Here is a 20,472-nt window from a genome sequence, read left to right as displayed (position 1 = left end):
TTATGTTTTGTATTTTTTTACAATCTGCCTATTTAAGTTGGCAGTTTGATGGCTGATTACTTTCATTACATGTGTCAAACTCAACCAAATATAATTTCTTTTCTTCCACCTATGCATGATACGACTACTCCTTGAGTCATGGACAGAGGTTATTCCTGTAGTATAGACTCTATGCTATAGCAATAACCCCTGTCCATTACTCAAGGAACAGTCTTTCTTACACCTGTAGACGATACGACTGTTCCTTACGATGTAGACAGAGGTTATTGCTATAGCATAGAGTGTATACTATAGCAATAACCTCTGCCCATGACTCTAAGAACAGTCATATTGTCCACAGGTGGTAGAAAAGAAATGATATTCGGCCCGTGGGCCATGAGTTTAACACTCCTATTTTAATAAAACCATTCTCTGGAACTGGCCGTCATGGCAATAATTTGACCTTACTAAGGTGACAAAGAAGTGAAATAATTACGTGTTTATTACTAAAATGGCAATATGGTGCCATATGTTACCGGTTTCTAAAATAAAGTGATCCTTATCTTCTCCCCATAAAAGGGAACATCTTGAAATTAAAGAAAAGGGGAGGGGGGGGGGAGTGTTACCAAAGTTTCTAGCCTGTCTGTGTGAAAACACATTTATCATGCATTCTGGATGAAATAAATGCAGTGTCAGAATGTCCTGTGCCACCACAAACCCACAATATGCAGAATGGAAGCTTTGTGACCACTCAAAAAGAAAATCATGTTCTCCATTTAGGCTGCCTGTCCACGGGCGATGATCCGCGGGCGATAAATCACGCTCTCTGAAGCTTTCCGTAGCGTTGCTATGGAAAGCGCAGCGCCGGCGTCCATGAGCAGAGAATCGTAGCGATTTCTCTGCTCGCGGAATTTAAATCACGGCATGCTGCGATTGCCGTGATTCTCCACAGTGAGCCTATCTATCAGATAGTCTCACCTTGGAGACCTGACAGCGCTCCCCCCTTCTCCCTCGCAGCGGAATATTGCTAGCCATATTCTGCTTCAGCCGTGGACAGGGGTCTTTATACACTTGCCGTCTTCTTCCAACCTGTTCTTAATCTCAACAAAGAAGCTGCACCCAACTGCTTTACCACCATGTACAGATGTCAAGAGAGGGGGGCAGGCTTAAAACCTCAATGAACAGTAATGGCAGCATCCGTCATCATACAACATGTACACATATGGTGCGCTTGAGAGAATTAAAGAATTACTTTATTTGTTACATTTGTTTATACTCCCTACATTGAAGTACAAGGGGACAAAATCAAGAAAAGTTGCATCTTTTTTTAATTTGTATCTGTTTTCCATATACAACTCAAATATTGGTAGACTACGAAATAAAAAAAAAGAATTCAACTTTACAATGCATTGGTCCAAAATACTTTAATGACCCTTGGTCCTGAAAGGGTTAACCCTTTCCAATCCACTGTCTGGCGTCTTAAGACATTGTGATTTAAGGCTGTACAGCTCCAATGTTGGAAGACGCCTGTCGAGGTTCTCTTACTGTATATTGCCAGCCTCTCTGCTGTCGGAGCCTATCCAACGTATCACCTCATGCAGTACTGGCTTTAGCCAGCATATAGCGCTGTTGTATAACAGCAGAAAAAGAGTAAGCCCCCTAGGAAAACCAGGGTACAAATTGGATTAGAAAGGGTTAAACTTCTTGTAATTATCAAAAGCAAGTTACAAGGAGAGCCTCCATAGTTTTCTCCCACAGAACCATCCCTGAATGTTTGGTTTTGGATGGAGCTCTCCTATAATGTCTGCCCCTCAAAAACTCGATGACAGTAGCACTTGCAATTACCAGTGCCCTCCTCTACACAGGGGTTGATACCATCTGCTTTCGCTCTGAATGCCCTGTTTTGTGGCGCTGATCAGTTGATTGGGCAGGGTTCTCGAGCGGTGGGCTCCAGCCGATCAACTGCTAAAGATCTATCCTGAGGATAGGTCACCAATAATATTTGCCTGAAAAACCCTTTGCAGTACGTTCCTGTGGGTCAGAAATGCTGTAGAATTTCCACAGCGGAAAATTCCGCCGCATTTACACATGCTGGGAACGTGCCCTTAAGGCCATTTGAACCATACAAAGTTTTAACGTTTAAAGATTGTGTTCTAAAGTAGGAACTTTAAATGCTTTTCATAAATAACGGTGCATGACCAACCATTGGTGGTCGTTCATACCATAATGAAAATGTATCTCTATTTAACTTTTGTTTAGTCTACTTATAAAGAAAAAGTTCCTATATTAGGACAAGCAGAGGGAGGTGTGTGCAGCATATAATAACTTCAGCCTGAGAAGCAGTGTTGTAGAGTGTAGCTAGTAGACCTTTCACAGTGTTGGATGAACATATTGTGATGAAGCATGGTCTAGAAAGGATGTAAATGTTCAATCCTCTAATAGTGAATGAGCACCATGTCCATCTAATACAATTTGCAGTGTGGATCACGGACCCAGCTACTTCATGTTTTCCAAGAGGACTTCATTTTGGGATACAAGCCACACAAAGATGAAGTCAAAGCAAAGGAACCTGAGGTTTTCTTTCAGCCATCGCAAGGTAGGAGCTTGAAATTCTTTTTTTTTTTTTTTTAATTCTTTTCTCTACTTTTTGTTTGCCTTTTAATCAACCTTTAAGTAGCACTTAAAAGGGTTTTCCGGGGACAAAAAATGGAAATTCTGTAAATGCTAAAATCTAGGAGGTACAGTAGCGGCAATCTGTACCTTTTATCTGCCACGCTGAATCCTCCTCTTCGTGCCATGTAGCCAACCATTCTGCCGCTGTATACATGCATCACTTCCGCAGTAAACACAGCAGTAGTTTGTTATGTACAACTTCCAGTATGTATAGAACTTGTCCTCCGGGCAGCGCTGTAGCTCTGCCCACTGGTCCTGCAACTTACTAGCACCAACCTCCCTCCTAGGCCGCATACGCTGGCAGCAGCATTCATGTGTACATACTTTCTTGAATTTTCATCTGCATGGCTCTCCGTGGGACATGCACAGGACAGATTTTTTAATATATCTTTTTTAAACTCTTACTATTCCCACAGAATCCAGGTCAGACAGCTTCCGTTAACTTCAATGGAAGCCGTCTGTGTGGACACCGCAGGAAAGTAGCGCATGCTGCGTTTTTTCTTTTCTTTTTTTTTTCTCCGCGAGCGGAAACCCCAATTGGTCTCAACTCATGTGCATGAAAAATCACTTTTCCATAGCATGCTATGAAGGGTATTTGCTTCAGTACCCGAAGGCGGCCGCCCCCACTCGTGTGCGAGGCCTTACTCAGAGAGCCAGAGAAAGCCTACTGAAGCAGACAGACAGGAACTTCCCGCACTCTGTACTGTACCTGAGCAATACAATGTAATGCTTCCTCCCATACTGCACTGCTCACAGGATGTTTGAGGCTATAGAAATGGAAGAAAGTAACAAATGTGGACCCGATGTCAGAGGAAGTGGATATATTTTTCAGGCAGAAGGTCACGTGACCTAGATATATAAATAGAAAATGAAGGACGTAGCTGGCCAAGTACAGTGAATTTATTACAAAATTACCTATCGTGATGATGTACATTAGATGTTAAAATGTGCCTGGAATACCCCTTTAAACTTTAAAGACTACCTGTCACTGGCTTCATGCTGCCCAAACCACAGGCAGCATGAACCCGGAACGAGTATGCCCATTGCCCACATGTATGTGGTGGTCTGAAACTGTGACATTTCTGAATGAACACTTTAAAAACCCTTTCCAATCCACTGTCTGACATCTTTCTACATTCTGATTGAAGCTTGTGCAGCTCCAATGTCAGAAGACGTCCGACAAGGTATTCTTACCGTCTACTGCAAGCCACTCAGCTGCTGTTGCCTCTGACGCACACACATTGGCTTTAGCGAGCAGATGGCACTGTTGTATAACAGCAAAAAGAGAGAGCCTTTTAGGAAACCCTGAATCCAAAATTGGATTGGAAAGGGTTAAAGTTTGACTCTGAGTCAAAGAGATAGGCCTGCCAGCTTATCCCTGTCCACAGCAGGTTGACTGACGGCTCTTCTCCATGCTTGTCTATAGGGAGAGCTTTATAGCTGTCAGTCAACGTGCTGTGGGCGGGGAGAAGCCGGCGTGACCCACCTCCCTGTTTTTCAGCTCCGCTCCGAATAAAGTGTGTTTTTACTTGGAAACGCTACAGCGTTTAAAAAAACAAACCATACACGGGGCAATGGGCACACCTGTCCCAGGTTCGTGCTGCCTGTGGTTCGTACAACAGGAAAACAATGACAAGGTTACCTTTTAACCCCTTGAGTGGCAGGTTTCTCACCACCCTGTCGTGCCCACTAGGGCAGGTTTTTTAAATGGGCCAATCCTTTAATTTCAACTAATTTTGCAGTCGCATTCCAAGAGCCATAACTTTTTCAATTTTCCATTGACGCAGCCATATGAGGGCTTGTTTTTTGCGGGACAAGTTGTACTTTTTGATGGCATCATTTTTGGGTATATATAATGTATTGCGTAACTTTTGTAAAAAAAATTTGTAGGGAGATTGGGGAAAAAATAAAAATTCGGCCAATTGTGTGTTTTTTTTTTTTTTTTCATTTTTACCACGCTCATCGTGCAGAATAAATGACATGATAACATTATTCCCTGAGTCATCACGATTCCGGCGATACCAAGTTTATACAGTTTTTATTTATGTTTTGCTATTTTTGTACATTTAAAACATTTTTTTTAAAGGTTTGCTTTTGTGTTGCCACATTCCAAGAGTCGTATTAATTTTTTTTTCCATTGCCAGAGCCCTAGAAGGCCTTGTTTTTTGCAGGATGAACGCTAGGCCTTATATATCTATTTTTTAGGAACATGTAAAATTTTGATCACTTTTTATTCCATGTTTTCTAGGGGTAATTCTGGCATGTTTTTTATTTTTATTTTTCACTGCATTCTCTGAGCAGTATAAATAATTAAAGTAATTCTACAGGCCAGTACGATTATGCCAATACCAAATTGAAATAGTTTTTTTCTTTTTCACAACTTTTACAGTTTAAAAAAAAAAAAAAAAAGTAATAAGTTTAAATCACCCTCCTTTTGCCATATCAATAATAAAAAAAATCTAAATCATAAAAGAAAAATACATATTTGGTATCGCCGTGTCCACAAAAGTCCGATCCATGAAAGTAGTACATTATTATTAACCCTGCACGGTGAACGTAGTCTGAAAAAAAGAAAAAAACCGCCAGAAATGCACTTTTTCAGTCACCCTGTCTCCCAGGAAAAATGCAATTAAAAGCGATCAAAAAGTTGTATGTATTCCAAATTAGCACAAACGTAAACTACAGGACATCCCGCAAAAAATGAGCCCTTGCACAACTTAGTCGACGGCAAAATAAAGTTATTGCGCGCACAAAATAATTTAAAAAAATTAAATGTATTTAAAAAAAAATACAAGCACTACAGCAAAAAGAAAAACTATACAAATTTGGTATTGTAGTAATTGCACTGACCCATAGAATAAAGTTATGTCATTTCTGTTGCAGTTAGTGTGCCGTAGAAACAATACGCACTGAAAGATGGTGGAATGTCATATTTTTTTTCATTTTACTCAACTTTGAATTTGGTAAAAGTTTTTCAGTACATTATATGGTACTTTAATTAGCACCATTAAAAAATACAACTCGTTGCGCAAAAAACAAGCCTTCATGCAGCGACGTCGATGAATAAATAAAGGAGTTACGATTTTTTTAAACGGGGAAGGAAAAAAAGGGGCTCGTCATTAAGGGGTTAAATGTACTTCTTTCTCTGGATCTTTATGATACCACGTGTAAAAAATTAAAAACAAAGTTAAAGGGAGAAAAGTGTTTTTATTTTTATTGTTTTAATAATATTTTTTACCTTTTTTTTTAATTTTGTCCCTTTAGGGGACTTTTACAGAGACCCATCAGGACCCCTTGATCACATTGCAGGGGTCCGATGGTGACAGCCCTTTACATGCTGCAGTCGCTTAGGCTCTCCTCTCTGGTTGATAGCCTAATAGTGTCTGTAAAAGAGACCCTTCAGAAAAAGGATTAGGCACCCACTTTATCTGTGGAAGATTTTTCTTTAAGACTCCTGATGCGTTTCCCAAAGATCTTTCCCTCTCAGAGTTCATGGAGATGTTAGAATGGAACCTTCTTAAGAAGTAGTCGTCGTCTTCATTGGTGGAACCCTCCAATGTCCCGTTTATCGAAACACATCACCCTGCCTGTGGCGGACACCTTGTCCTTTAGGGACATACGTGACAAAAAACTGGAATCCCTAGCCAAAACTTCCTTTGAAGCACTGTGTTTAGCACTTTATATATTCTTTGCTTCTATTGGGTCAGTAGGCCTACTACTGAATGAGCTAAACAACTCTGATGTGGAATTCTGTTTTGCTCTTCTCCGGAAGAGTTAGCAGACGTAGCACAGCAGATGGGTCATGCGGGAAAATTTCTCTGTGAAGCCCCCTTTAGATGTGGCTAGGCAATTGGCCCATGCATTAGCTGCTTCGGTTTCCTCTCACCAGACTTTGCGACTCAAAACCTGGGCTGCAGGTGCCACCTCTAAGCTGTCTTTAACACGCCCTTCCTTCCTTGGCTCTTGGTGCCAGACTGGCTGAAATTATTTCTGAAGCCACTGGTGGTAAGAGTTCTCATCTACCATAAAACAAAGCCAGCTGTATGAGATCTGTGCAGAAAAAGAGTCCCAGTTTTATTCCTTTTGCTCCAGCTCCTGGTCCTCTGATAACAAAAAAATTCATGCAGCACCAAATCTGAAGGCCCTCCTACAAGCTGAGTCCTTCCTGGCATCCCTGTCCACAATCCTCCAAGTCCGCCTCTACTAAATCCTCCACATGAATGGCGGTCCCCACCCAAGCCATGCAGAGTGAAGGGATGTCTTTTCCTAGTCAGGAAAACTTGGCTCGCCCACGTCTGGGTTCGTGAGGTCATCTCTTCGAGCTACACCATACTTTTCCACCCGCCCTCCAGATCACTTCTTCAGTTCCAGAATTCTGGTATCTTCTTCAAAGGCCAATGCTTTGGGTCATGTGATTCACACTCTTATCCTCCCAGGGTTTAATAGTCCCTTTTCCCCTTCCCCCTTGTAATGTAGCAATTGATTCTATTCAAAGGTCTTCATGATACCCAAGAAGGATGACACTGTCTGACCCATTCTGGATCTTAAGCAGTTGAACCACTATGTCGAGGTTCGACCTTTCCGCATTGGTTTCTTGGAGATCCTTCCTTGCTTCTGTGGAAGTGGGGAAGTTCCTGTCATCCATCAACATCAAGGATGCTTCTTTTCATAGCCCCATCTGTCCTGTACATCAGCAATTCCTACGCTTTACCATTCACTGTTTGGGTTTGTCACAGCCCCCAAGTCTTCACAAAGTTTCTGGCATCAGTGATGGCCTTCCTCCACTCCAAGAGTATAGCAGCAATCCCCTATCTCAAAGGCCATCTCGGTGAATACCCCGACTCAGTTGGACAATTTTAAAAGTCTCCACATCATTCTGGACACTCCGTCCTAGTTTGGATGGATCATCAACCATCTTAAATCTTAACTCTTGCCATCTCAACATCTGTACTTTCTGGGTCTCTCCTTTGGTATGGCCCGGGTCGAGGTCCTACTACTGTAGCAGAAATACATCTCCTTCAGGGGCAGGTTCGTTCACTCCCTACAATCTCAGACTCCTGTGACCACCCACCACTACATGAGAGTGCTGATGGTCTCCTCCTTTGAGACTATTCCATTCGGCCAGTTTCACATTTAAGCTCTCCTATGGGTCATTCTCTCAGTTATACAAATCTGCGGACTCTATTGTCAGATCCCCCTGACTCGCCTACTTCAGCGCAGGAAGTAGACGAGTCAGGTGGCCTGACTTCTGCAGGAAAGCCTGGACATGGGATTGAGCTTCAGCTCTCAGAAGGGTCAGGTGTTGGCGCTGTCCATTCTGTTTCAACGCCCTCTGACTTCTAAGTTGCCTGTCTGTGCCTTTTTACATGAAGTTGCCCGTGCTGCTACTCCATTTCGTTCCCCCAACCCACCTTGGGACCTCAATTTGGTACTGTACGCCATGCAGTCTCATCCCTTTGAACCCTTATGCAGTGTTCCGTCTTGTTCAGCCTTGTAAGCCAAACCTCCATTCACCATTTTCGATCAGGACAAGGTGGTTTTGTGTCATTTGCCATCCTTCCTCGCTAAGGTGGTGTCAAAATTCCACATTAACAAAGATATCATTATTCTGCAGGTCAGCCACTCATCTGTGGGAATGTGCTCTCCACGAATTTGGATTTGGTTTGATCCTGGTTAATATACCTCTCCCAGACGTCTTCCTTCACACGATTTGACTCTGTGATCCCTGATGTTTCACTACGCGGCCTGGCAGCTTATAAAGCTGTCACTTCTCACCGGATCAGATCAGCAGTAGCAGAGGGCTACCATGCCAAGGGCAGGGAGCCTTACTTCCGGATTACTGCTCATTCGACTCGGGCAGTGAGTGCTTCTTAGCGGCTTGCAATGCTGCTTCCACCCTTCAAGTTTGGAAGGCCACCACTTGGGCCTCTTTTATACAACTTCTCAAAACTCTATTGAGTGCTTTTGCATCTGCCGATGCTTCTCTCTGCTGTAAAGTTTACAGATGACCATTAACTGACCACATGATCACGGTATACCTTTTCCCTGCCTCCAGGGGACTGCTCTGGAATGTCCCATAATCTAAGCTGTCCCCCCCCCCCCACCACCACCACCACCACCCGCAATGCAACAAAGGAAAAAACAAGATTTTTGTACTTGCCATAAAATTTATTTCTTAACACGTCCATTGAAGTGTTCACATTTTTCACCTTGTTAGAATTTTCTCTCTGGAGTTCACATGGTTCTCAACGTGTTGCCGTCTTAACATTTAATACTTGGCTTGTTTTCTCTCTCATTCCCTACTTGACTGTTCCTATTGCTTGCATACAAACTGATTGGCTTGGTGCCTGCAGGAGAGGTATAGCTGGTAGGAGGAGCTAAAAGTTGTTTTTCTGTGTTAATTTTTTGCTAAGTGTCTGACTCCTATGGGCAGTAGCTGTACCCCTGTGGTCTAAGTTGTATTCTCCAATGAACATGATGAGGGAGAGATTTTACAGTAAATACAAAAATCTTGTTATTTGAGTTAATTTAGTGTCTGCAATTTCTGTGAGCTACAACTAAGGCCCAGTGCACACGGGCGGATTTTTGCTGCGGAATCCGCGGCAATGACTGTCCACAGCATGTAATGTAAAATGATTCTTACACGCACACAAGCGGAAATCACTTCCGCTCGTAGAGGAAGAATCGCAGCATGCTCTATTTTTGTGCGGGGCTCACACGAACGGCTTCCATTGCAGACAATGGATCCGTGTCATCGACTGTGCTGCACTGCGTGTGCGCGCCAGCTGACACATTTGCAGCACAGTGAAGAAAATATCCGGAGAGGTACGTGGGGATCAGATTCCGCTGTGGAATCCCGCATGCAGAATCCGACCCGCCTTTGTGCCATTGTCTCCTTTTTATTTCATTTATTCATTTATATCTTCCAGGTTACCGACCACCTCCCTTTTCAGAAAAATTTTTCCTAGTTGTAATAGAAAAAGATGGCAAAAACCGTTCTGTTTTAAATATGTGGCATCTTCATCTGAAGTCTGTACAAGCATGTGTTGGTAAGTGTCTGCATGATTTTATATCTGATACAAAATACATCTTATTGTATGTAAAATACCTTCATGTTTGCATCCAGAAGAAGCGAAGTGAGATACACTTGGGCTGAGCTGTAGTACGAAGCACAGCCGCACATACTGAGGCGCCGTGTTGATTAGATAAATAAGCTATCAATGTTTTGTCCTAGAAAAGGCCTTTAACAACTGCTGGAGTTATCCATATCAGTAGAAATGGTTTAGTATGATGCCGTTTTAATCTTGTTTTACAGCAAAACCTGCAGACACAACTGCTCCGTCAGAAAACTTTCTTACAATTCCTGGGCAAGCCGTTGTTGAGTCTTCTCCAGAAACCTCTCCTGGCGCAAGCCCCATGACCCGCTCTGCATCAATTGCTAATCTTCAGACAGCCAGTAAATTGATTCTGAGCTCCAAGCTAGTATATAGCCATCCTCTGGATATCCCAGATGGTGTAGAAGTAATCCGAGCAACGCCATCGGCAGGTGAGTCTACGTGAGCTAGTTTTTAATTTCTTTCTTTGTAAAGTTTGCAGGAAAAGAAAGCTAGCATCTCTTAATAACTTTTATGATGGATTAAATTGGCCCTTTTTGGTGCCGGAATCCCTATTGTAGTGTGTTAGATGTTCTTCTATATGAACACCAGACAACTAATCCTTAAGATGTACTTTTATAAACATGTATAAATCATTCTTTGATTTTAAAGGTCTCACGTTTTCTTCTACCAGGCCATCTTAGTTCTTCATCAATTTACCCAGTGTGCCTTGCACCATACCTAGTGGTTACTACTTGTTCAGACAACAAAGTGCGATTCTGGAAATGCAACGTACAAACAATTCAAGAGTTTGACGGAAATGAGGAGCAGTGTAGCTATTCCTGGAAGGAATGGTCTTTAATGAATGAAGGACGTGATGAGAACAGCAGTTCAGTGTGTGTAGCAGGAAAACCAGTTGCAGTAAGTTGTTCTTATACTGGAAGACTTGCTGTGGCATATAAGCAGCCCATCCAGCATAATGGCTTTGTCTCCAAAGAATTTTCTATGCACGTATGTCTCTTTGAATGTGAATCCACTGGCGGATCAGAATGGGTTTTAGAACAAACTATACATCTTGATGACTTAATAAAAGTTGGCACCATGCTTGATGCCCACGTGAGCGTAGATAGTAATTTATTTGTATACTCTAAATCAGACGTGTTTCTTAACAGAGACAAGCATCTCATGCCGAACATTAAACATTTGGTACACTTGGACTGGGTATCCAAAGAAGATGGCTCACACATACTTACTGTTGGAGTTGGATCCAATATTTTCATGTATGGACGATTGTCAGGCATTGTCACAGATCAGACTAATAGTAAGGATGGTATTGCCGTCATCACTTTGCCACTAGGTGGTAGCATAAAACAGGGCATAAAATCTAAATGGTTCCTGCTCAGATCCATTGATTTGGTGTCTTCCGTGGATGGTACACCTTCATTACCAGTGTCTTTGTCTTGGGTTAGAGATGGCATATTAGTAGTTGGGATGGATTGTGAAATGCATGTTTATGCTCAATGGAAACATAATCTAAAACTGGGTGATGCCGACATCTCAGCCACCGAAGGGAACACTGAACGGTCAGAACAAACTAATATGATTTCAAAGAAAACCAGCGTAATTGATGGAGCTGCTATCGTCGATGATGTCTTTGGCAGCCCAACTGTTATTCAAGATGGCGGTCTTTTTGAGGCTGCTCACGTGCTTTCTCCAACTCTTCCTCAGTATCATCCAACTCAGCTGCTTGAACTCATGGACTTGGGAAAAGTTAGACGAGCAAAAGCCATCCTTTCACATTTAGTTAAGTGCATTGCAGGGGAAGTTGCAATTGTAAAGGATTTAGATGCCGGGGATGATGCTGCTCCGAAACGTCACCTCTCACGGACTATTAGTGTAAGTGGCAGCACGGCCAAGGACATGATTATCACTGGAAAGGATGGGACTCGAGAATACACAGAGATTGACTCTATTCCTCCACTGCCACTTTATGCACTGCTATCTGCTGATCAAGATGTAGCTTACACTGCTTCTGAAGAACCAACCAAAAAATCACAAACCTCTAAACTCACTTTTGATAAGAAAACGGATGACCAGTATTCGGATTTATTTCAAGTACAAAATGTAACCACTGATGATTTTATAGGCTTTGAGACTGAAAAGAGAGAAAGCAAATCAAAAGTTATCAACCTGTCTCAGTATGGGCCTACTTACTTTGGCCGTGAGCACGCCAGTGTACTTTCAAGCCATCTCATGCATTCCAGTCTACCCGGTCTGACCCGGTTAGAACAGATGTTTCTAGTGGCTCTAGCAGACACTGTAGCAACAACCAGCACCGAGCTCGGGGAAAGCAGAGATCACCGCTACAGAGGTAATATGTCATCTCAAAACATATATAGTATAAACGGTAATATCTATGTGTGTATGTATGTTATACAGATATAGCAAGGAGCGTTAAATACACAATTGCAGAAAACTTTACCTTGACTTTTCAAAGGCAAATGTCAATTTAAAAGTTTGCTTAAACATCCTACTAGAGCGTTCCTATGCAAATCCCAGTTCTGTCTTCATTCTATTAATGTCATAGCATGATGATTGTACGTCCACCTAATAAATATTATGTTTCTAGGAGGAGACAACCTTGATGAATGTGGCCTGAGGTACTTGTTGGCTATGAGGTTGCATACTTGTCTTTTAACTTCCCTTCCTCCATTGTATCGTCTTCAGCTACTCCACCAAGGTACTGTTTATTTTTATTTCCCCTTCAAAACAGAAAGTACTTCCAATCTGAATGACAAGCTGGTTAAGGCCTCATGTCCACGGGAAAAATCAGGCCCACCGCAGATTCTTCATGTAGAATCCATAGCAGGTCCCTCCTGCCCCGCAGACATGAGGCCTAAAAATCAGAATAAACTCACCTGCTCCAGACGATGCGGATCTTCCTTCGCGGCCGGATCTTCTTTCTTCAGCCCGGCGGATGTGCGGCCGAAGTAAGAAGATCCGGCCGCGAAGAAGGGAAGAACCGCATCGTCTGGAGCAGGTGAGTTTAATTCTGGTACGGGTCTCCTACGGATCCGGACAGCTTCCACAGGCTTCAATAGAAGCCTGCAGGAGCCGTCCCCGCGGGAGACCTGCACTAAAATGGAGCATGTCCATTTTGTTCCCCGCACGCGGATCTGCGCCTGACGGGAAAAATGACATCCGCAGGTTTGGTATTTAACTACCTGCAGGTGTCCAATGCATCCCTATGGGTCGCGGATCCGCGTGCGGGAAAAACGCTGCGGATTTTAAGCCCGTGGACATGAGGCCTAAGGCACTATTTATATCTGCGCTCTTTTTTACCAAATTTTAAAAAACAAAGACCGCATACAGGAAACAGACCCCATTACAAGTCAATGGGGTCTATCAGGCATCATTGCTGTCCATCATACGATAAATCTAACGGCTTCAGTTCAATTTTTCTGCTTCTGTGATGGAACAGATAGAGGTAATTCACAATGCAGATCCTCATTTGTGGACAGAATTATTGCTTTATGCTCCACTAGCATACTAGATATCTAAGACCGCTGGTGTATATCATCTGGATAGGTCATCAGTGTATGATCGACAGGGATCTGCCACTCTGGACCTTGTCCATCAGCTGCTCATGAAATCAATGGAAGTGCCGTGCTTTTCTTACACTTCCTGCTTTTCTTATGGTCAGGACAGGAAGAGTAAGAGAGGCGCTCCCACTTCCTGCCGTGACCACTGAGAACTGTGCCCGGCCCGAGTGGTGGGCTCCTGTCAATCAACTACTTATGACCGTCCTCAGTTTTAAAAGCCTGGAATACCCCTTTAATTATCCTGTAGCCTGTATTGGAAATAACTCTCCCTTTTGGCTAGCATCGACAGAGTTGCAAGGGGATATTAGAATTGTCAGTGTCAAGATCATTCAGACTTCAGGGCAGGGGGGTAGTGTGAAGCACTAGAACTTTGGGTAAAAGCTGGCCTTGAGTTTTAGTCAAATTGTCACTTTAAGGGTGGCTTCACACGACCAAAAGTGCAAAAACAAACACAGTATTTTTGCAAAGTGCATGTCACGCTATGATGCGCGTATCTGCGCCTTACACTGTACTTTTTGCGCTGACCGCAAGCTGACACAGACGCGCCCCAAGTTAAAAGGCTATTAAGCCTAATTAATTGCTGGTGTGTTCTTTTGCTCATGAAATTGACACATGTATCGGATGCGTACTTGTGCACCCCCTCATAGACTCCTATGGTTCCTTTGGCTCAGCAAAATAGAGCATGTTGTGTTTTTTTTTTTGTTTTTTTTTGTTGTTTTTTCATGCACGTGAAATGTGCACGCTTAAAACAAGAAATGAGAGTGAACCCATTGAAAACAATGAGTTCTATTCTTTGCGTCTTGCGTGTACAAATACACCCGTGTGAAGCCACCCCAATTCCTACTTGCACTAACCTTTTTATGTTGGCCTGTGATTATTTCTCCCTTTCAGAAGTATATCTTAACGGTTTTCTTAGTTTTAGGGCGGCATGCTTTTTGTTGCTAATTCATTTAGTGGATGTCCTGACTGACGTTTTCTTGTTTTGTAGGGTTATCCACGTGTCATTTTGCATGGGCCTTTCACTCAGAGGCCGAGGAAGAGTTGATCACCATGATCCCAGCAATTCAGAGGGGTGATCCACAGTGGTCTGAACTGAGAGCAATGGGAATTGGTTGGTGGGTGAGGAACATAAACACTCTCCGTAGATGCATAGAAAAGGTACCTACCGTATTACTTCAATGTCATTTGATTTTAAAAATGTATGTAAAGTCTTATTTGTCTTAAACTGCTTTGTTTCCCTAATAAAGCCTAAGTGCACTTGTGTATGTATGGGTGCACATAATAAAGGTAAGGTTGCAATCACAGCAGTTTGAAGGTAATGTGAAGAATTCTACTACTTTCATAATCCCCTTTCTATTAGAAAAAGGAAGATAGTGATCTCTAAGATATCGCTGCCCTTATGTGGTTCTGTACAAAGAATTTCTGCTCTTTTGTTTGAAGGCCAAAATACTTTTACCAGTAGCCGCAATTTGCTAGTTTATCTAAATGTACTGTTTTGAAGGAGTCATCCCACAACAAATTTAAATCCAGGCCATTGTACAAAAAAAAATTAGTATTTTACTTTTTTTTTTGTTTTTTAGTTTCTATTTCCAGGTATTCCAGAACTTGTTAAAATAGCGCCACCTGCTGATTCTATTATTTGTCCACCTCACAAATTATGCAGAGGTGGTCAGATAAGCTCAGTATGCTACTGAGTGTGTGGAGGGATGCCTGGTGTAGTGAGGTGTCTGCTTCTGAAGCTCCAACATCTTCTCAGCTTGTGGAAAGAGCTTCTGAGTAATTGTAGTAACGCTTTCTAAGTCTTATGACTTGCTCAGTGTCTCCTCTGACAAACAGGGAAGACACAGCAACTTCAGAAGCGGCCACTTACCATCCTTTGTATAACCAGTGGTGTAGAGAGAGAAGCTAACTGAGCATGTGTGAACGCCTTGGAACAATTGAAGAGCTTGTTCCTAAGACCAGTTAATTCTCTTTTGCAACGTTTCTAAGATGGCAAAGTAATTGTAACACCATATCTGCTTGTGTTCTGTGCTGTGCACTTGTTGTAGGTGGTATACATGTTATATAAGTTTTTGTAGACTACAAATACAAAAGCTCGACTTTGCCGGTTGTATACTACTGAGCACTAAAAGTCCATTGACTGAAGTTGTTTTCGAGCAGGTTGTCCACTTTTTCTGGGGATAAAATATGTAATTCTATGTGTATTCACAACCAAGTAATATATTTTCATCTACTCTGGCTAGTGTCACAGCTGATCAGTCAGTTGTCAGTGCTGTCCACACTAATATGTAATCCTCATTCAGAACCAAGAAATATACTACTTTTTATTTCATCAGAATGTGGACTGACCTAGTTTTCATGAAAAGGGAAGATAACGTGGTCTCGTTTTCATCACATTTGGACTGACCTTGTTTTGGGATTGAGGTCTTTTAGTTAGACTTAGATGCAATAGAAACAGCAGGTGGCGCTATTCTAACAGTCCTGGAATATCATGAGACAGAAACATTTTTTAAAGGGAGCCTGTCAACTCGAGCATGTTGTCCAAACTGCCGGCAGCATGTTATAGAGCACAAGGAGATGGGTAGATTAATGTATAGCTTTCAGGGAAAAGATTCTGTATAACTTTTATGTTATGCATTTAACCCCTTAGTGACGAGCTTTTTTGCTTTATTTTTTTATTTTCATTTTTTCCTTCCCCCTTTTAAAAAATCGTAAGTCCCTTATTTATCCATCGACGTCGCTGTATGAGGGCTCGTTTTTTTCCGGACGAATTGTGTTTTTCAATGGTACTATTTAATGTACCATATAATGTACTGAAAAAGTTTAATAAAATCATAAGTAGAGAGAACTGGAAAAAAATAAAATTCCGCCATCTTTCGGTGCGTCTTGTTTCTGCGGCGCACAAACTGCAACAAAAGTGACACGATTACTTTACTGTATGAGTCAGTGCGAAAAAGAATTGCATTACTACGATACCAAACTTATAAATGTATTTATTTATTTATTTTTGCTGTACTACTTGTATTTTTTTCAAAGATATATATATATTTTTTTAATTATTTTCTGCCGCTATCTTCTGTGCGCAGTGGCTTTTTTATTTTTTTCGTCGACATAGTTGTGTGAGGGCTCATTTTGTACAGTACGTCCTGTAGTTTGCGCTTGGTACCATTTTGGAAAACCTACAACTTTGTATGCTCTTTATTGCATTTTTTTCTTGGAGACTGTTACCAAAAAATGTCTTTTCTGCCGATCTTTTTTTTTGGACTACATTCACTGTGTGGGGTAAATAAAATGTTACTTTGATAGATCAGACTTTTACAGACGCGGCCATACCAAATATGTATTTTTCTTTTATGATTCAGATTTTTTTTATTATAGATATGGCAAAGCAGGGGTGATTTTAAACTTTTATTACTTTTTTTTTTGCCAGTTAGTTAAACTTTATTGATCTTTTTTTTACCTTTCTTTTTTTTTTTTTTTTTTAAAAACCTCTAGGGAACTACATTTTGCAATGCTTTGATCACTCCTGCAGTATGATATAATGCCATAGCATTACATCATACTGCAATCTGGCAGGCAGTCTATCAAGCCACCCCACGGGGACAGCTTGATAGGCACTCTGCCATGACAGCCCTGGGGCCTTTCAGAAGGCCCCCCGGCTGCCATGGCACCTTTACAGCTCCCTGCGATTTCATCACGAGTGGGTGGGGGCGTACAGGACCCCTGAACATCGTTCGGGGAATTTAATAATAATAATAATAATCTTTATTGTATAGCGCCAACTTATTCCGCAGAATTGACAGAAGCATTTAAATGATTAACAGCCCCGATGAGCCACGCAGCTCAGCGCAGCTGTTGCTGCTCGGTGTTGTCTGTAAGAAACCTGTATGCCTCCATGCTCACCCGTATCACATTTTGTATCCAAGCTAGAGGCGGTACAACAGGGTACTAGAGCCTCCATGCCCACCCATATCACATCTTGCATCCAAGCTAGAAGCGGTACAACAGGATGCTAGAGCCTCAATGCTCACCCATATCACATCTTGTATCCAAGCTAAATGCGGTACAACTGGGTACTAGAGCCTCAATGCCCACCTGTATCAAACCTTGTATCCAAGCTGGAGGTGGTATAACAGGGTACTAGAGCCTCTGTGCCTACCTGTATCACATCTTGTATCCAAGCTAGAGGTGGTACAACAGGGTACTAGAGCCTCCATGCCCGCCTGTATCACATCTTGTATCCAAGCTAGAGGTGGTACAACAGGGTATTAGAGCCTCCATGACTACCTGTATCACATCTTGAATCCAAGCTAGAGGCGGTACAACAGGGTACTAGAGCCTTCTACTTAGGAAATGTGTCGTCTACAAAATGAGATGCTTTAATTTTTTTTTCTCTCTTGTATGGGGAGTCAGTCTCATTCTCTCCTGATCATAATTGTAAACTTCTACATAGGGAGGCAGCCCGGTAATACAAAACTATTAAATTATATGGGGATTATGGCATACTTTATGATTTTGATGTCCGCATGTATTTGATTTTATTGCACCTGTTTTTATTAGGTTGGTAAAGCATCGTTTCAGAGAAATAATGATCCATTAGATGCTGCAATTTTCTACCTAGCTATGAAGAAGAAGGCCGTTCTCTGGGGTTTATTCAGGTAAGTAGTCTCTAAGGAAATTGTGATATTTTGAAAAACAGAATTATTGCACAATGTTATGTTTGTTTGTTATTTGGCTCACAATAATTACCTAGTAAGGTCTCATCCAGACGGCCGAGTCGGATCCCGCTGCGAGATGTGATCTGTGCCCCGACATTCACCTTATACTCACCTGTCCAGTGTCCTCTCTCTGCACTCCGATGTGGCGGCTGGCGCACAGCCACACGTGCGCAGTGCAGAGCCGGTGCGTCAGCTCACACAGAAATAGGACATGCCGCGATTTGTTTACCGCGCGAGTTTTCACACGGTCAAATCACGGCTGTCTGCATATGATTGTGCATTTACCATCAGATTTTAAAAAAATAAATAAAATTTATTTTACTTGCGCACATTTTATCGCCATGCATGGAATATAATCATCCTGCTACTGTCCATTCTCTCTTGCATCGGGTATGGAGAGATGCAACTGCACCATGGGCGGGACAGTTGGTGACACGACCATCAAACGCCCAGCGAGTATTGTGCATGGCTCCTATTAATTTGAACAGAAGCCATGCACAATACTGCATGAATGTTGGACAGTAGCTTCTGGAAATGTACTGCCCAGCATAACGTTGTATCTCTCCATGTCTAAAGTCAGATTGGGCAGGAGAGTACGCCTGCACAATCCCTGTAGTCAGTGAAAGTAATATGAGAAGTCAACCTTCTGTAAAGTATGCAGCGATGAGCAGTTACATAGTTTGTTGATTAGTTAATGGTCTGGTGCATACCAATGCTATTGTATAAATGCTGACATAAATTTTTATTTTTACTCATTTTAGGATGATTTTCAGGTAAGGGCTTATATATTTAAGCCCTTCCCGAAAATTCATCCCGCGCTCGCCGGCAGCCCATTGCTTTCAATGGAGCCGGCTGTATTGCCGGCTCCATTGAATTTAATGGGCTAACATCGTTCTTCTCTGCCACAGCTGTTACAGCTGTGGCAGAGGAGAACGATCTTTATGCTGATAGTGCGGGGGGGGGGGGGGGGCACTCTTGCCGCTATTGTGGCTTAATAGTGGGACCTGGGAACTTGAGATGCAGCCCAACATGTAGCCCCTCGCCTGCCCTATCCGTTACTGTGTCGTTCCCATCACTTTCGTGAATTTCCCAGATTTTCACAAATGAAAACCTTAGCGAGCATCGGCGATATACAAAAATGCTCGGGTCGCCCATTGACTTCAATGGGGTTCGTTACTCGAAACAAACCCTCGAGCATCGCGGGAAGTTCGACTCGAGTGACGAGCACTCGAGCATTTTGGTGCTCGCTCATCTCTAGTGATTAAGCCTTAACACTAGAGTTTCATACTCTGGTCTTAATTTAAAGCCAGCTGGTGTGGCATGCAGCTTTTGTACTAAGGGAGGTTTCGGTGCAGATCCACCTGAAAATACAGGAAGAAAAAGCTCTGTATGTAGTGCTTTTTCTTCTGTCCAAAAGTTGGGCAGCTGAAAGGAAAGCCAGCGAGCCCCAATATAGGTGGATAGTCCATCCAGTCCTGTTCGGCTTTGTCCAGAAATGGAACCGTTCAGCCATGGGCATTCCCCTTTCCTGCTTCCTGAATGGAGCAGGAGAGCAGAATCCCCTATCACAGATGTGAAAGCACCCTAAGAGGTGCCAACCTCTTAAAACACTTGGTGCATCCATGCACCACATCCTAAAATATATGCCAGCTATCAGCTTGCACAGATTTCTGCTACAACTTACATTTCTTTGGAAATGTGGCAAGAGTTACAGAAAAAGCTGCTTATTTTTACACAAGTACACCATTCTCAAAATGTGACTTTCTGCTTCGTGGGGGCACACGACCTTTCATAAATTCCCCCATTTGGTTTTATTCATCTTTAGCATTGCAGACAAAGTATTCTGTTATGAAACTTTTCTTTCAGGTCACAGCATGATGAGAAAATGACACAGTTCTTTAGCCATAATTTTAAGGAGGATCGATGGCGAAAAGCCGCCCTGAAGAATGCGTTTTCCTTACTCGGCAAGCAACGCTTTGAGCAGTCTGCAGCTTTCTTTTTATTAGCTGGTTCCCTAAAAGATGCTATTGAGGTATACAGATGTACTACTATTTTATCATTGTTATCAGAGTGTGTGTCTTTTTTTTTTTTTCCCTCAAGTACCTGTTGTTTCAGCAAATATTGAAATAAATAGTAGTGCTTACTTCTCAGGTAGTATAATAACGAGATTTACGGCTCATACCTTTTTTGTTATTTTCCTGCGGCAATTGTATAATCCATCCCCTCCCTTTCAGTGGGCAGTAACCCTGCCCGAGAGGTCTGCCAGTACTTATGTGATGGCACTTCCTTTCCCTTAGTTGCTGCCACCTCTCTTCCCTAAATGGAGAGAACAAGCAGGGAGACGTGGAATAGAAAAATTGTCCCAGTAAAGGCTAAATGCACCAGTTTACCAGATCTTCCTGTGAA

General features: G+C 42.4%; 1 protein-coding gene across 4 annotated transcripts in view; it reads left to right on the top strand.

Annotated features, from left to right (window-relative positions):
- Positions 1-20,472, top strand: part of DMXL2 (Dmx like 2) — a 123,962-nt gene that overhangs the window by 51,790 nt on the left and 51,700 nt on the right. For all 4 annotated transcript variants that reach the window (XM_066592607.1, XM_066592606.1, XM_066592610.1 and 1 more), the window contains 8 exons: positions 2,458-2,575; positions 9,582-9,701; positions 9,968-10,198; positions 10,441-12,117; positions 12,376-12,486; positions 14,337-14,506; positions 17,909-18,006; positions 19,933-20,098. In XM_066592607.1, the coding sequence (XP_066448704.1) occupies positions 2,458-2,575; positions 9,582-9,701; positions 9,968-10,198; positions 10,441-12,117; positions 12,376-12,486; positions 14,337-14,506; positions 17,909-18,006; positions 19,933-20,098 (2,691 nt within the window). The remainder of the gene's footprint in view (positions 1-2,457; positions 2,576-9,581; positions 9,702-9,967; positions 10,199-10,440; positions 12,118-12,375; positions 12,487-14,336; positions 14,507-17,908; positions 18,007-19,932; positions 20,099-20,472) is intronic.

This window comes from Eleutherodactylus coqui, chromosome 2 (genome assembly GCF_035609145.1).
Source record: "Eleutherodactylus coqui strain aEleCoq1 chromosome 2, aEleCoq1.hap1, whole genome shotgun sequence".
NCBI lineage: Eukaryota > Metazoa > Chordata > Amphibia > Anura > Eleutherodactylidae > Eleutherodactylus > Eleutherodactylus coqui.
This window is presented reverse-complemented; position numbering and strand designations above follow the sequence as displayed.